Genomic DNA, 17,911 nt, shown 5'->3' on the forward strand with positions numbered 1-17,911 from the left:
AGAGTTCATGGATATGCCTTTGCAATAAGTAATAATAATAATAATAATAAAATTGTAATTACTAATATGCTGTCATTTCATTGAAAATAATCTGTTAATGTAATATGTCTCTGTTGAATATGCTTAACTGACTGCATACATGTATGGACAGACATGATGTTATCTGTACAAATTAACAGTTTATATTCAAATTTTATCAGGGTTGTGGTTTGCTTAATTTCAACTAGCAATCAGAACATGACTGCTGTTAGTTTTCTAAGGTATTTTCTAATGAAAATTAATTATTTACATATTTGCATTAGAAACATCTTGGTTATCCACACTGCTTAAGTTTTTCCTTTTTTTTTTTTTTTTTTTTTTTTTGCATTCTATGTATATATCAGGATCCAGCAGATGGTTACTACCGTAAATATATACCAGACTTCATTAATAGTAAAGATATTTTGGATCTTGTGGGTTATGCTGAGCCATGTCCTTGTAATAACCGAAGTAAGAAATGTGATGCAGAAACAGGGTTATGTACTGTAAGTATATATTTATGGTAAGGAGAATAAAATAGTTTTCAGCATGTGAATAACTTTCTATGACCTGCAGTATTTTTCACTACAATCATCACCATCATCAAATCCTATATATATATATATATATATATATATACTCTCAGAGGGGAGATGGGGGGGGGGGGGTAGGATGATAGTACTGCATGATAAGTTTAAATGAGTATTAATTTCCAGTCTGCAAATTTTCTTCAAATTAATCTGTAATTTGTCATGATTCTGATATCAGTAGACCTTATATTTGGTCTTCTAAGCCAGCTCTTCTCAAACTATGGGCCTTGCCCCCTTGGGGCCGTAAGTTTTGTTGAGGGGAAGCTTGAAATAATGAAAACAATTATATATATATATATATTTAGTCTTAAAATGTTTTAAGACTAAATATATATTTTTTAATCTTAAAAGAAACATATTTAATTTTTATTCTTTCTTTTTTGTTCTTTTTTATATTTTAATGGAAAAAATCCCACATTGGTGTTGGTTCACAAATTTTGCTTCTTGCGTATTTTGGCAATTAATGAATATATATGCCTATTCATATAAGTTTCATTTCAAAGGTATTGATAAGAAACACAAAAAAGATTACAAACAAACGCAAAATCTTGAATATAAATACAATAAATATTATAATAATATATGTCTATATTATGATTTTTTTTTTTCAATGGGGGCCATGAAATATTTTTTTAATTTTTCCAAAGGGGGCCTTGGCATCCATAAGTTTGGGAAGCACTGTTCTAAGCCACTTGATATCTCCAAGGCATTTGACCAGGTCTGGCACAAGGGCTTACTAAACAAGCTGCCATTGTTCAGTGTGTCTCAAGACCTCTGTAGTTGGATTGCCAGCTTTCTGTCTGAACTCACACTATGTGTCATGGTGGTGGATGGCTCCTTATCCTCTCACCATTCAACTAATGCCAGGGTTCCACAAAGTTCTGTCCTTTAACAACCCTCTTCCTACTATATATATCAATGAACTACTTCAGCTAACCTCCAACCCAATACACAGTTTTGCAGATGCAAGCACATTGCACTCCTCCCTTTCTTTTGATAAACCTTACTTCACACAACTCACCTCAACCTACAGAACATCAACCACCACTGCCCTCAATTCTGATCTTCAAGCCATCCTCCAATGGGGTTCAGATAACCTAGTCAATTTCAATGCTAATAAAACCCAGTACTGTCTTATTTCTCATAATAAAGAACCATTTTCTTTCTTCCAGTATTATTTTTGACAACACCCAAATTTCTAGACAATTTGAGATTTTTCTTCTTGAAATTACCCTGCCATCAAGCCTCTCCTAGCATAAACACATAACAACCATTGCATCCTCAGCTTCTAAAAAACTAGTTTCACCCCTGAACACTGTTAACCTTATACAAATCACAAATCCACTCAACCATCGAATACTGCTCTCACATAGGGTGGGGCACCCCAAAAGCTCCCTCAAAATGCTCGACTCAATACAGAGTAGAGCACTCAGACTTATTAACAACCCATCTCTTACCAACTCACTCCTCCCACTTTCACACATACAGTCGGTCTTCGCACTATGTGTTTTCTACAAATATTTCCATGGAAAATGTTCATCTGAAATAACATCAGTAATTCCCCACTTAGTACTAAGCTTGTGGAACATGTGCAGCTGCTGCTCAACATCCCTTCACAGTGCACCTTGAAACCCACAGAACAAGTTTGTTCTCCTCCTGCTTCATCCTGTCAACTGTTGTACTATGGAACAGTCTTCCTCTTGTTGTGTTCCCTAAGGAATACAATATAGAGTCATTCAAATCAAATGTGAACAAGTACGTTCTTTCCCAACCCACACCCATACACAGTACTAATGTACTATAGGTTGATAGCCAACCTCTTCTGTATGGGTTCAACATAATATATATATATATATATATATACGCAACCTAGGAGGGGGTGGGGTGATAGTACTGCATGATAGGTTTAAATGAGTATTAATTTCCTGTCTGCAAATTTTCTTCAAATTAATCTGCAATTTGTCATGACTCTGATATTAGTAGACCTTATATTTTGGTCTTCTAAGGCACTTTTTTTAATGTATCAATCTACCTAGATCATAAATTAAAGATGCAAAGAAATTATATTCTTGGTTTAATCCTTCATCCAAGTGTAAGAAAATAAAGTTTGTGTGAAGTAACTTCACAGCTGGACAGCTCGTATATAGAGGCTAATAACGTCACATGACTTGCTTTAATATCCCATAATGAAAAACACATATCCTTATGGACATGTGTAATGCTATGCATTATGGGAAGGAACACTATCCAGACCAGTTTCGACCTTTATTAAGGTGAAAAAGTAAAGGGGTGCTCAGTATAGAGGTGCAAGAGAGTCTGATAGTATTAGGAGAAAGATAAATAGATAGCATGAGAGATAGAGAAATGGCCTCAGCCTATTTTATATCATCATATAGCCAAAGACTCTCAGTTGTCCTTTTTTCACCAGTCTCATATATAAATGAACAACCAAAAGACTAATTGAAACTAAAGTGCAAAGATGACTGATACCCAGGTGGTTAGCCCCATCTGGGTTAACTGCCTTGAGTCGGCCTTCTCTGCCTGGGATTGCTCTGCAGTCATCCCTGCAATTGACTATAAGACCACATTGAATTAAGAGGATGGAACCATTTAAAAAACCTCTCATAGCAAAAATAGACAGAATTTTATCTCCCCCTAGGTGAATATTGCATAATGTGGGTGGTCTACACCATCTAGTGATAAATTTGATATCTCCTAGAATGCTTCTTTATAAATACAAAAATCATCCGACCGAACAATAAAATATCCACAATACAATATTATAAAACATTTGGATATCATATTGCTGGTTTTCAAATCCATGTTTCTTTCTAACCTTCCATAAATGGTATTTTCATTCCTTAATTATAAAAATCAAAATTCTTTTCCCATTGCTGACAGGTGGTGGTGGGTACTGCAAAACAATAACCTGTTCTGTTGTAGGTAACAGAATGCCCAACACATCACATAATCTATTTGAAATACGCAGGGCAAGAAGACAGCTGCAGAATGCATGTTCTACTGTTTCCAATCAGTAGCAGATGTCATAGATTGGATCTCTGATGTTAAAGTACCTCCATTTGATGGTATGGACCAGAAGGTGGCCATATGCAATTCTCCAAGAAGATCCCTCCTGTTAGGGTATCCTTGGAACTTCAACAAGTTATGAATCAAAGTATTGTTGTCAGTACCTAACCATGGAACTTTGTGGCAAAAGAGATTAAAGATTTCTTTATATCAAATTTTGCTTTCCATTCTTTCCATTAAAATGGAAAGAATGTCAATTCTAGAGTGTTTTAGCAGTCTTAGTGTTAAGCACAGAATGTTGTAGTATTCAGGAACAACCTTTAGCTTTTGGAACTTTATAATCATTAACTCCAAACAGGGGAAGATGAAAACCCAGGTAGTACAGGAGAATGTTTGCACATGGGTGATTAGTCTACAGTATTTTATGGATTTTTGAAGCTGTATTGCTTAAATAGCAGAATTTTAAGACTGGAAGTCCAAATCTTCCATGCTTCTTTGATAGTTGAAGAAATTCCTTTTTAACTTCTTGTTAAAAATTGCACAGGCTTACTGTATAATTACTTTTCTTCATTTTCTGTGATGTCCGTAATACTTATTAGGTACAACTGAGTAGGAAAGATTATGGTTTTGAGTACTATGGCTTTAGAAGAAAAGGAAATTGGCCCTATTTTTCAGTCTTCTAAGATTTCAAAGTTTTTGTATATAAATTCTTGAACTGGCAATATTGGGTAAGTGGGAGAAGGGAATTCACAGTATAATGAGGGTTTCTCTCATTGGGGTTAGTCCAAAAGGAATGTCTCCAATTTCCCACTTTCCAAAAAATTTTAATTTTGTCTTGTCTGCATTAGTAGTTAATCCACTGATCTTGCCAAATTTTTCCAAAATACCAAAAAAGATATACATGGAATCATTATCCTTCAAAGTGCCTCAGCCATAAGACTGAGAATTAAATAATCCCGTGATATAGAAATAATTTTGTTTGCACCATGAGCAAATGCTTTATTTGTGCTACTATCAACTGGCGGCCATGATACAAGTTAAAGTAATCCCGTGATACAGATATTAACTGCACTACCAGCAATCTTAATAGTTACTGTTTTTTTTTAAAAAAAAAACCTGTGCTAGTGGGGTGAAACCACCCCTAGAATCAGTAAAATAAAATCAAAGTGAAAAACAAATGAAAGAAAACCAAAGTACTTATCTTACCGAAATCCAAGGTATCATCAGTGGGAGCGAGATCCAGACATGATACCAAGGTTGAAGTAATGCAGAAGTAATATTTCCATATGCAAAGTAGCCAAAAGATGTCACACCTTATTAATAAAATACTCCAGATTAGAGATAGATGAACATTTTATCACTTAGTTATCCTAGAAATTAAAGATGCCAAGAAATTATATTCTTGGTTTTCTTGGCATCTTTAATTTATAGTATAAACAAGTGGAAAAACTTTGAACTTTTACCTAGATCATGTTCAAATTTTTAGGTTTCTGTGCTGATTTAAACACATTATTAGCTATAATGGAATGAATGTAGCACAGAGAAGCAACTGAACACAAGTTTAATTGATCCTATATTTCATCTCAGTCAGAGAGACCTCATGAGAATATAATCATAAAATTGTAAAAGCACACACAAAACACTCAAAACGTTGCTGCCTGAAAGAAATCTCTCTGGCAGCCAACTCCATATTTTCCGAAAATTACTTGAACACAAAAACACAATAATCACTAGAGCTAACACTAAGCCAAACAGTTGGCAAACTCACTATTCCCAATCTCAATTACTGGCCATACTTATCTTAAACATTCCCCATTTTGATACTTTAGCTTTACTGAAAAATGCTCTGCCTCCTGATGTCATTGATCTTTTCAGTTTTGCAATCCATTCAGATTACATTGTATGGATACCATATATAAACATAGAGGGGAAACAGCCACAGGCTCTCCCCATCTTACCAATTTCTATATGGAAAATTTTAAAAACATACCCATGGCTCAGCTGTGCTGTTCACTATAGAAAAAGAAAATAATCATAGCCTTCCTTTTCTAAATACTGCAATTACACATCTTCTCAATGGCACCATTTCACTTTCAGTTCTTATCTTCAGTCTTCAGGAAACCCATTCACACAGGTAGATATCCATCAAGGATATCTTTTTTCTCCAGTTTTCATATCACCTTTGGCATCTCTAATTCCTTTTACGGCATGCTTTCCTCCATTTCCTCAAAAATGGAGGAAAGCATGCTGTAAAAGAATTAGGTAAAAGGAAACAGACTCCAGAATATTTTGCCACTTTCCTGATATTTATTTTCTATGTTCTTATCAAAGTCTTCCCATGCCTTTTGTTTAGCTAGTTTTACACACAATGTTTAGTTTTTTTTTATATTTGTCTCTGTATTCTCTAAGAGCACAAGCTGACTTATTCACCAGGAACTTTTTATATTCTTTCTTCTTTTCCTTCACTGCCTCTTTAACTTGCTGTTTCCACCATGGAGTTCTGATTTTTCTATCCTTGCAGACAACTTCGCCACATGCCACTCAGGCTGAATCAAATCAGTGTTTGCTTCAGGGCTTGTCACCGAATCTCCACAGTTTGGTTCCTTTTCTCTTTTTCTTTTTCATGAATAATGCTTGTGCATTTTAGTCTACAGTTCACACCTGAGAGATGTTCAACTTTCATTTGCTTTAAAACTTTCTTAAATATTCTTTAAGGATGAAATTCAGTTTTATCCAGAATAAGAAAAGTCGCATTATCTTATAATATATTATATTAATCTGGTACTTATCCAATTCCTTACCAGCTCCATTTCATTGCCATTCAGGATTCTTATGTTGATAGTACCAATCTTGAAATCTGGAGATGTTGAGTTGGGGTATGTTTCAAGCTGACTTTTCACTGTTTGTCCTGGTTCCCTGCCAAAAAGAATCCGAGGCTTTGTTTAACCAGGCGATGCCCAAGCCTGCATGAAATTCTGTCATGTTGTACTGTCATTTTGTATTTTGTTTTAAGCCAACAAAAATACAATTAGGTCGGCTACATCCCAAATTGCCAGCCCATCCTCATTTGTTCAGTATCCAGGTAGACACCTAACAAGGTGCACTACGAGAAGGTGAGGATTGGTCAGAAGCCCTGGTTGGGTCTCTGCATCCCTTTAAAGGCTATGTGGAGGGTCTCCTCTCAATTATACAGCTTTGACTCTTAATCACCCCTCTTCTTTCATTTATACTCATATTCCATCTAGAAAATATCACTATATGACACATCAGCTCATTTGATTCCCCACTTGAAATTTTGGTCACATTTAACACCTCACACTACTCATCATCATCATCATCAAATTCCTGCAATGTGCCCTCAAGGGGTGTACAGGATATGATAGTACTACATGAAAAAAATTACATCATTATTAATTTCCAATCTACAATTTTCCTCCAAATCAGTCTGTTACCTGTCACGACTCCAACATTATCAGATCTTATATTTCTATTGTCTAAGGCACTTTGTACCGTATCAATCCACCTATATCTTGGTCTTCCTCTGGGTCGTTTTGCTGCCAACCTGGCAGAGAACACTTGTTTTGCTAATCTTTCCTCACCCATTCTGTTTAAGTGACCATACTACCTGAGATTAGCTCTACTAACGCATTCCTGGATGCTGACAACGTCAAGTTCTTTCTTAATATCCTCATTTTTAATATGATATTGCCATTGATGCCATCTGTTCATGCCTATAATCTTTCTCAGGACTCTCATATCTGTGGTCTCTAGTCTTTGGTTAAGTGTTTTACTTCTGACCCAGGCTCTCAGATCCATAAGTTAAAACAGGTTTGAACACTGTCTTGTATACAGCTAATTTATTATTCCGACTAATTTCTCTCTTATTCCATATGAATTTATTCAATTGACTTCCCACCATACCAGCTTTGCTGATTCTGTTGTGTATTTCTATATTTAATTTACCATCTTCAGTAAAAATCGTGTCTAAATAGCTGAAATGTTTTACTTGTTCCACAAGTTCTCCATTCACAACACAGTTGACATTTTCAATGATTCTGCCTATTTTCATTGTCTTTGTCTTTTTATTGCTGACCTTCATACCATATCTATTACCACAGCTATTCAATTTAGTCAGAGATTCTTGCAGACTTGTAGCGGATTTATTTAGAAGTATAACATCATCCGCATAAAGCAAAGAGCTGACATTAACATCTCCAATTTTGATATCATGTTTAATACCACTTTCCTTCATAATGTGATCCATATAGATAATGAATAACAGAGGGAATAATGTACATCCTTGTCTCACACCAGATTTAACATTAAACCATCTTCCTGTACTTCCTTCAATTCTAACTGCTGACTTACAACTCAAATAAAGACTAAGTATTGCTTGATATAATGCCCCATTGACACCATATAACTGCAGCGTATTGAATAGCTTCTCTCTTGGCACCCTGTCATATGCCTTTTCCAAATCGACAAAACTTAAATACAGATCTTTGTTATATTCCCATGCTTTCTCGACTATTTGTCGTAAAGTGAAGATCTGATCCTGACAGCCTTTATTTGGCCTGAATCCAGCTTGTTCTTCACCAAGCTTTTCTTCCCAATTCTTCTCAACCGTTTCTCAAGTATACTTGCATAGATCTTGCCAGGAACGCTCAGTAGGGAAATAACTCTGTAATTCTCACATTCAGTTTTATTTCCCTTTTTAATATGGGTACTATGAGAGCTCTTCTCCAATCATCAGGAATTCATCCCTCTGTCCAGGCTTTCTGAACTATGCAGTGCAGCCACTGTAAGCCTATTATACCACCATACTTCAGCATTTCTGGTTGAATATCATCTACTCCTGCTGTCTTTCCACATTTCAAGCCTTTGATGGCTTTTTCTATTTCAAGTATGGATATGTATTCCTGACTGCATGCCTGATCAGTGTTTTTTACCACTGTACTCTTATCACTGCTTGTTTCATTTAGCAGTTTTTCAAAGTAATTACTCCATACTTCAAGGATATCTTTTTCTCCCATTTTCATGTCACCTTTATCATCTCTAATTCCTTTTACAGCACTCTTTCCTCCATTCCTAAGCTTCTTCAACAATCTCCAGAATATTTTGCCACCTTCTTGATATTTATTTTCTATATTCTTGCCAAAGTCCTCCCATGACTTTTGTTTAGATAGTTTTACACAGTGTTTAGCATTCTTGCATTTGTCTCTATATTCTCTAAGAGCACAAGCTGACTTATTTGCCAGGAACTTTTGATATGCTTTCTTCTTTTCCTTCACTGCCTCTTTAACTTCCTGTGCCCACCAGGGAGTTCTGATTTTTTTATCCTTACAGACAACCTCACCACATGCCTCTCTGGCCGAATCAATCAATGTTTTCTTCAGAGTTTGCCACTGAATCTCCAAGGTTTGATTCCTGTTCTCAAACTCTTTCATTTTTTCTTCAATAATCTTTGTGTATTTTAGTCTACAGTTCACATCTGAGAGCTGCTCAACTTTTATTCGCTTTAAAACTTTCTTACATGTTATTCTTTTGAATATGAAATTCAATTATCCTGCTCAAGACTAAATAGTGATCACTTCCAATTTCAAATCCTCTGTACACTCTGGTGTCCTGCACCAGGGAGAAAACATCACTATCAACAATAACATAGTCAATGAGACTTTTCTTATTCCTAGCCTCTTCTCTCCATGTAAATGTGTGCACATTTTTATGTTGGAACATGGTGTTAGTAATAACCAGTTCATGTCCTGAGCAGAAATCCAACAGATATTTACCATTATTATTAGCTTTGCTGTTTTCTCCAAATTTTCCAAAAATATTTTTGTATGTCTCACAATCATTTCCTACTCTGCTATTTAGATCCCCAACAAGGACCAACTTTTCATTTTTCATTGTGTCAGTTGCTTTTTCTAAAGCCTCAAAAAATTCCTCCACTTCTACCTTAGTAGAACCTTCTGTGGAACCATAGGCACAAATAAGTCTCATTGTCCAGTTCTCCATTCTCATATTTGCCCACATTACTCTACTTGAGACTGACTGCCATTCAAAAAGATTAGCCTCTATTGTGTGTTGAATACTATGGCTACTCCTTCTTTTCCTCAATTGTCATTGCCTGAATATAACATTTTGTATTTATTGCTCAGAAAGATCTCGCCAGTTTTGGTCTTTTTTGTTTCAGTCACCCTATTATGTCGATCTGGTACTTATCTAATTCCTCAGCTAGCTCCATTTCTTTGCCATTCAGGCTTCTTATGTTGATAGTACCGATCTTTAACTCTGGTGATGTTGAGTTGGGGTTTGTTTTCAGATTTGTTCCAGTAGCTGACTTTTTGCTGTTCGCCCTGGTTCCCTGGCGAAAACAACGGGGGCCTTGTTTAACCGGGCGATGCCCCAGCCGGCATGAAATTTTGTCACGTTGTACCATCATTTTTTATTTTGGTTTAACCAATAAGAATACAATTTGGTCGGCTAAATCCCAAATTGCCAGCCCATCCTCGTTCGTTCAGTATCCAAATAGATACCCAACAGGGTGCACCACGAGAAGGTGAGGATTGGACATTAGGTCAGAAGCCCTGGTCGGTTCTCTACATTCCTTTAAAGGCTATGTGGAGGTCTCCTCTCATTTATACAGCTTTGACCCTTAAGCACCCCACACTACTCAGTCCATCTAATTAGCACCTATAAATGCACTTAGTGAAATACTTTATTTTTTTATTATTAAAATCTTGTAACCTACATGGAGTGAACAGACTCATTGTGTGAGGCCCATTCAACAGGTCATTATGTCTTTCATAATGAGCTTTAAAATTATTTACACTAACTGCACTCACAACACACTCAGGCAATGCATTCCACTTGCTAACAACTCTCCACATAAAAAATCTACTCCTCACTTCCTTCTCACCACATCTCTATACAATTTCCAAGCATGGCCTCTCATTCTTCCTATCTTAACATCCACTCTTTTTATAATTTCTTCTGTATTAATCTGATAGAATTTTTTAACTAATATCACCTCTTTTCTCATATCCACCAACCTCAGTAATCCACATTCTCTCAAATACTCTTCATAAACAACACTCCAGAGTCCTTCATTATTCGTCTTTTGATTCTCTGTGGTGTTTTCACATCACATTTAAGACTAGGTGACCAAATCTGATCACAATAGTCCATATGTGGTCTGACTAATGCCTTAAATATAGACACAACCACCTCCTTATCCCTGCATATCAATGTACTTTTTATCATAGCAGCAATACGGTGTGTAGTCTTTGTAACAGTTGATGTGCTCTTGGAGACTTGTTACCCAATATAATTAGATTATTTGAATTACTGGCAACTGTATAATAATTAACTACTTTTTTATAAATACAGATATAAAGCAAAAATTGATTACTTTTACAAATCTTGCATTTCAGAACTGTACAGAACATACTACTGGACCATCTTGTAATCTATGTGCCAGAGGATATTACGGTGATCCTGCAATAGGCCCTTGTAAACCATGTGCTTGTCCATTGGTCAACAATAGGTAAATACATTTTCAGTGTGTATGGTTTTCTCTTTATATTTGATATGAAAAGGAGGGATAAATTGAGATCCAAGGACATCCATACATAAAAACCACATCTTATGACAGTACTCAGTACTACAAGTAAGTTATAGTTGTTGAAAAGTGCTTGAGGGTATCTTTTGCTAACTTCAGCTTCATCAAAGGTATTGATATTGACATAATTTAATTTCATCATAATTGACCTCATAATCTACAAATGAGGTCTACAAAAAAGTTAGAACTAGTCTGAAGGTTGAGTAGCTGAGTTCCCCCCCCCCACACACACACACTTCAGCAATGTGCATAGTTTATATGGATGGTTAACAAGTTGCATACTAAGCAAAAGCTTTCTATTTAGTATCAACCTTTGCATCACCCATGCTAGGTAGTTGACATTTGATATACACTACTCTTATACTAGTACACATACACCAATGTTCAGCGGCTATTATATGTACATCTTCTTAACTAGTTTTGTCTCCACTCTTCTTTGCAATGGTGTGTTGTACTGCACTATTGTATAAGATTAATTGCACCATCATATATTGTGTTGATATATTTATATTGTACTTTGGGCTCTCAGTTGGCACAGTATAAATATTATTATTATCATTATTATTATTAACAGTATTATCATCATTAGACTATTTGTCATTAGAATCAATATCAGTAGACTATTATTAATATTTGACCCATGCCTTAAATTTTTCTGCAATCATTGTACTCTCACTCAGTACATCGCACTAACCACTGTTCATGGAGATAATCTACGAGGTGTGAATTTATTTACATTCACACCTCATAGGTGTGATTGTAAAATTATGTTGAATGTTAGTATTCAAGAAAGTTTATTAAACTAAATAAAATACAGCTTAATCTCCTTCAAAGTGGCTTGTCACACACTTCTCCCCATGTTCCAGCCTCTTTTTAAAAGAGTTCTGGAAGTCATCATTCATAAGTTTTTAAGTGCATTGTTGTGACCACTTCAATTTCTTGTATTGATGCAAAATTATGATCCTTCATTATTGATTTCAACTTTGGAAAGAGCAGAATGTCAGATGAATACAGCAGATGTGGGAACAGTACTTTTTTTTCCCCAACAAGAACTATGACATAAGAAGAGATATTAGAGATGCAAGAGGGAAATAGTGATGCAAGAGATGAAATAGGGCCAGTAGTTTTGAGGCAGTATGGTGTGAGATAGAGGTGAATGGAGTGAAATACTTGGTTGGATGTTGTTATAGACCAGGAAATGTGGATGGTAGTGACTATGAAATGTATAATCAAATTAGCCAAGCAAATAAGAAAGGCGTGATCATTATAGATGATTTTAATTATGGCAATAAAGACTGGAATGATGAGATGGCAACTAGAAGTAAAGAAAATGAGTTTCTTGAGTTTTTGAGAGATAACTACCTCAGACAGTATGTAACAGAGGGCACATGAGGATTGAGGGTCTTGGATTTGGTCATCTCATCAGACAATGTAATTTTAAATGAAGTGTCAAATGAAGGACAAGATTGTGCCACTTCATAAAGGAGGTGAGTGAACTAAAGCATCAAACTATAGGCATATCTGTGTGTCAGGTGTTGTGGTTAAGTTGACACACAGATAGGCCTATAGTTTGATGTACTGACTTGTGAGAACTAGGATCCAGAGTTGGGTTGACAACAATGGTATTATCTTTGATGGACAGCATGGATTTGATAAAGGGAGGTCATGTTTTAGTAATCTACTTACTTATTACAATAAGGTGACTGCTTCCACAGACAGGAGAAGGATACACAGTAATATACTTAGATTTTGCAAAGGCTTTTGATAGATTATTGCATGATAAGTTGATAGTCAAACTGGAGTGATGGGGTTGGATATTAGATTGGTGCATTGGATTGGAGACTGGCTTTCTGATAGATATCAACAAGTTGTGTATGGGGAAGCGATATCCAGGAAAAGGGAAGTCACTAGTGGTGTGCCTCAGGGATCTGTTTTAGGGCCATTACTGTTTAACCTGTATATTAATGATATTGGTGAAGATTTGGATGGAGATATTCAGTTGTTTGCAGATGATGCAAAGTTGGGATGAACCATGAAGAGTAGAGAGGATGTTGTGCCTTACAAGAAGACTTGAAGAAATTGAGTGATGTGATTGTGCACTGGAATGGGGATGTGAGTTCAATGTTGCAAAATGTGAGGTTTTAAAATTTGGAAAACAAAGATGGGATGCAGAATTTATGCATGGTGAGGATATATTATCGGAGGTGGAGGAAATAAGAGATCTGGAGGTGATAGTGGATAAAGATATGAAATTTAGAGGACATATATATAGCCAAAATTGTGAAGACAACACAAAGGCTTCTGGAATGATGCGGAGGACACTGATGTGTAGAAGTAGGGAGATTCTTGTTCCATTGTATAAGGCTTTGATTAGGCCACAAATGGACTACTGTGCCCAGATTTGGTCACCTGGTTTTCAAAAGGATGAAGAGATGTTGGAGAGGATCCATAGGTGACTGACTAAGGTAGTTTCTGACCTCTGGCATGTCGAGTATGAGGAAAGATTGAGAAGATGCAACTAGCAGAGTTTGGTGAACAGGAAGGAAGAGGAGAGGAGATATAATAAAGACCTAGAAGTTATTAAGGGGTTGTTATAGGATCAATACTGGAGAGGTTCTACAGAAAATAGTGGGAGATCAGGAGAGAACCAGAGGTCATCCCTGGAAACTGTATAAGGAGTGTGATTAGGGGAGTGAGAAGCAGGTTTTTTTCATGCAGAGTTGTGAATGATTGGAATCCCATGCCTGAGAGTGTGGTGTCTGCAAAGAATTTGAGTCTGTTTAAAGCACGGTATGATGAGTTGTGTGTTTGATAAAAGGACCTCCTAGATGAGTCTTTGAATCCATGGGGTCTTGGGTAATAATAATAATAATAATAAGAAGAAGAAGAAGAAGAAGAATATTGATTTGCTGTCAAAAATTTGGATCAGAGGCTATCTGATAGGTATAAGCAAGTTGTGTATTGTGGAGCAATTTCCCAGAAGAGGAAAGACACTAGTGGTGTACCTCTTCTAAGCAGTCTCTTTTAAGACCATTACTGTTTAACTTGTATGTTAATGATATTGGATAAGATTTGTATGGAGATATTCAGTTGTTTGCAGATGATGCAAAGATGGGACGAACTATAAAGAGTAGAGAAGATATTGTGGCTTTACAAGGAGACTTGAATAAATTCAGTGAATGGGCATTGGAATGGGGATGCTAGTTCAATGTTGCAAAATGTAAGGTTTTAAAATTTAAAATTGAGAATCAAAGATAGGATGTAGAATTTATGCTTCATGGGGATATCAGAGGTAAAGGAAATAAGGGAACTTGGAGTGATAGTGGATAAGGATCTGAAATTTAGAGGACACATTGCCAAAATTGTGAGGACAATACAAAGACTTCTGGGAATGATGCAGACCACACTGACTCATAGAAGTAGGGAGATTCTTGTGACGTTGTATAAGGCTTTGATTAGGCTACATATGGACTACTGTGCACAGATTTGGGCACCTGGTTTTCAAAATGACAAAAAGATGTTGGAAAGGGTGCAGAGGTGAATGACTAAGGTAGATTCTGCCCTCTGCAATGTCAAATATAAGGAAAGGTTGAGAAGATGCAATTTACAGAGTTTAGTGGACAGGAGGATGATGGGAGATATGATAGAGACCTACAAGTTAGTAAGGGGTTGTTATAGGGTAATGTTGGAGAGGATCTCTACAGAAAACAGTGGGATATCAGGGGAGAACCAGAGGTCATCCCTGGAAACTGTATAAAGAGGATGTGAGCAGGGAAGTGAGAAGAAAGTTTTTTGCATGCAGCTTTGTGAATGATCGGAATGCCTTACCTGAGAGTGTGGTGTCTTCGGAGAGTTTGAGTGTGTTTAAGGCACGGGTATGATGAGATGTGTGTATGACCAAAAGACCTGCTAAATAAGTCTTTGACTCCTGGGATCTTGGGTAATAATAATAATATATTGCACATAGCATTGTTGTGATGCAACACAAAACCATTTGACCACTTTTTCTGTCTTTTTTGATGCATATTATTCTGCAAACATTCTTGGTACTCCTTTATGATATAAAAGAGAGTTGACTGTAGTGCCACCTCTGGTTATGAGCTCTTCCCACACAATTCTCTCCAGATCAAAATAAGGCAATCAATTGGACTTTGATATTGGATTTCAATTAGTGCACTTCTTCCCTTTAGGTGAGTTCAGTGTTTTCCATTGTGAACTCTGAATCTTGGTCTGAGGATCATAAGTGTATACCCAAGATTTGTTTCCTGTTATGTTTTGTAAAAAGTTCAGATCTAAAGTCACATGATTGCACAATTCTAATGAAATTGCTGGATGCTGTTCCTTTTGATTGGCTGTCAAATTGCAGAAAGTGAATTTTGTGCTCACTCATTTCATGTTCAGAACTTTTGTCAAAATGTGTTGGACTGAGGTGAATGAGATGTGGAGATCATCAGCAATTTCTCAAATTGTAAATCTTCTGTTTGATCGAACCATTTCAACTACTTTCATAATGTTTTCATCTCAGCACAAAGTTCAATAGCCACTACAAAATCATTTAAATCATTTGTGAACAGTCCTGTGCATGACAGCTTGATCTGCTACTAACATTTCATGCACTTTTTCTCAGTTGTAAACAAAATTTTATGTTCCCTCATTGTTCATGATCACTGCTTTCATTTTTGCGACATTAATGCAAAACTCAGCTATTCACACACAAAAAAAACTGTATTTACAACCAAGAAAGTGAACTGATCAATTTAAAGCTCATCATGTGACTCACGGAAAATCATCAGATGTCAACCGATGTTGGCTCACAAGCACATGAAGTGCCAGAACAAAATCTCATACCTAGAGAAAATGACCTGCAATATGCCAGTGAGCAGATCAGCATTCATAACCAAGGGTCCACTGCCAGAAGGGTCCACTGCCACATCACTGAGCCTTTCCTGATCTCACTTACACACATCAGGAACAAGATAGAAAATTACAACCACAACTGGAAGGAAAATGACAAAGTGAAGAGGATGCATGGGCACTTAATTATATAAAAAAGAAGCACTAATGCAAAAATCCAGCCCTGCTTATAGCCAGCCCTGCTTAAACTCTGTCACTACATAGGGAACATGTGTACTGAAGATCGATGCAGTCTTCAGCAAACCTCGCAGAACCTATGTAATACACTACACCAATATACATGGCCTCCATTTAAATCTGAATGATGTCCATTTCCAGTCAGTAAAATCCCACTTACTTTTCCTGACAGAAACCCAAATTTCTCTCTGCCAAGCATTACTCATCTCAGCTTGCCCAGTTACACACTCTTTGACGCCTTTCCTCCCAAAAGTGGGATTTGTGCATATGTTTGCTCCAATATAAGTTGTCAAAGAATGCCCAACTCGGAATCTTCTGATTTTGATATTCTTTCGCTGAAAATCTCTGTATCCCATTTTGTCAAATTCATTTGTTTTCTGTACTACTCTCCTAATACCACCAATCATTCTGATCTTTTCAATTTTCTTTCATTAAAAGTTGATATTCTTTAGTCCAGCTTTCCTAACAGAGAGGTCATTTTCCTTGGAGACTTCAGCATTCAGAACACCAGCAGTCTCCTACTCCCAATTGCATAGATCAAGTAGGTAAAGAGGCTGAGTCATATGCCATCACCAGTGATCTTAAACAAATATTACACATGCCTACCAGAATACCAGATAACCCCAACCACTCTCCAAATACCTTGCACCTCCTTCTGACTAGTGACTCATTCAAATATACAGTGAATGTAGTCTGCCATCTAGTTAGTTTAGACCACACAGTCTCGTGCTGATCTCTTCTCCCATGAAACAGTTCAAATCAGTCATATCCATGTATTGTATTGCATTATTAGAAATCCAAGTGGGACAAAGAGGACATTGGATCTACATAACTACTGTGCCACATTTCCTTAGATGGATTATTACTTCTGGAAGTTGGCATGGAAACATTTGTTCCCCATTTTACCTCAAGTTCCTGTCCTCTGTCTAAGTCTTGGTTCTCCCTTGGGTGTGTTCAGGGCCATTCCGTGGGTTTGTGCCACCTGGGTGCAAAGTTTTTGTGCCCAAACAGTTCAGTGTATTCTGGGTTCATTGCACCCTTTGCAACCGAGTATGGAACTGGCCTGGGTGTGTGTTCCAAAGCTTTACAAGAGAGGAATCAAAAATAATAACCATAACTGACTTGCATCCTAAACTCTTTCCACCTATATTGCATATACCAAATCCCAAAATAGTTGCAGGAAAAGGTAGAATGATGTTAATGGATGAAAATGATACAATGGTAACCACTGCAGAAGACCTTGTTGAGGTATTCAGTGAACGATTTATAAGGGTGTTTCATCCTCATCAGGTTGAAATCATCACAAACTCAATCATAGAGGACATTGGAGAGGATGGTTTAATTGTGAGTGAGCAAGAGTTATTTGAGGAAATAAATAACCTTTGATGTCAATAGGGCAATAGGATTTGATGACATGTCATCACATGTCTTAAGAGAATGTTCCAGGGAATTGGCAGTAGCATTGACATGCCTGTTTAATAAGAGTCTTATAACAGCAAAGGTTACAAGAGAGTAGAAAGAAGGTAAAATTGTTCCAATAAAGGTGGTGATAAGGCAAATTATA

At 36.6% G+C, this 17,911-nt stretch overlaps 1 protein-coding gene across 1 annotated transcript in view; it reads left to right on the forward strand.

Annotated features, from left to right (window-relative positions):
- The window catches only part of LOC150095284 (laminin subunit alpha-1-like), a 1,249,242-nt gene that overhangs the window by 588,078 nt on the left and 643,253 nt on the right, over positions 1 to 17,911 (forward strand). Inside the window, exons 32-33 of the mRNA XM_090410638.1 lie at positions 384 to 524; positions 11,069 to 11,181. Coding sequence (XP_090266764.1) covers positions 384 to 524; positions 11,069 to 11,181 — 254 coding nt within the window. The remainder of the gene's footprint in view (positions 1 to 383; positions 525 to 11,068; positions 11,182 to 17,911) is intronic.

This window comes from Typopeltis vanoorti, chromosome 20, assembly GCF_054136105.1.
Source record: "Typopeltis vanoorti isolate ZY-2024b chromosome 20, IOZ_Tvanoo_1.0, whole genome shotgun sequence".
Classification (NCBI taxonomy): Eukaryota; Metazoa; Arthropoda; class Arachnida; order Uropygi; family Thelyphonidae; genus Typopeltis; species Typopeltis vanoorti.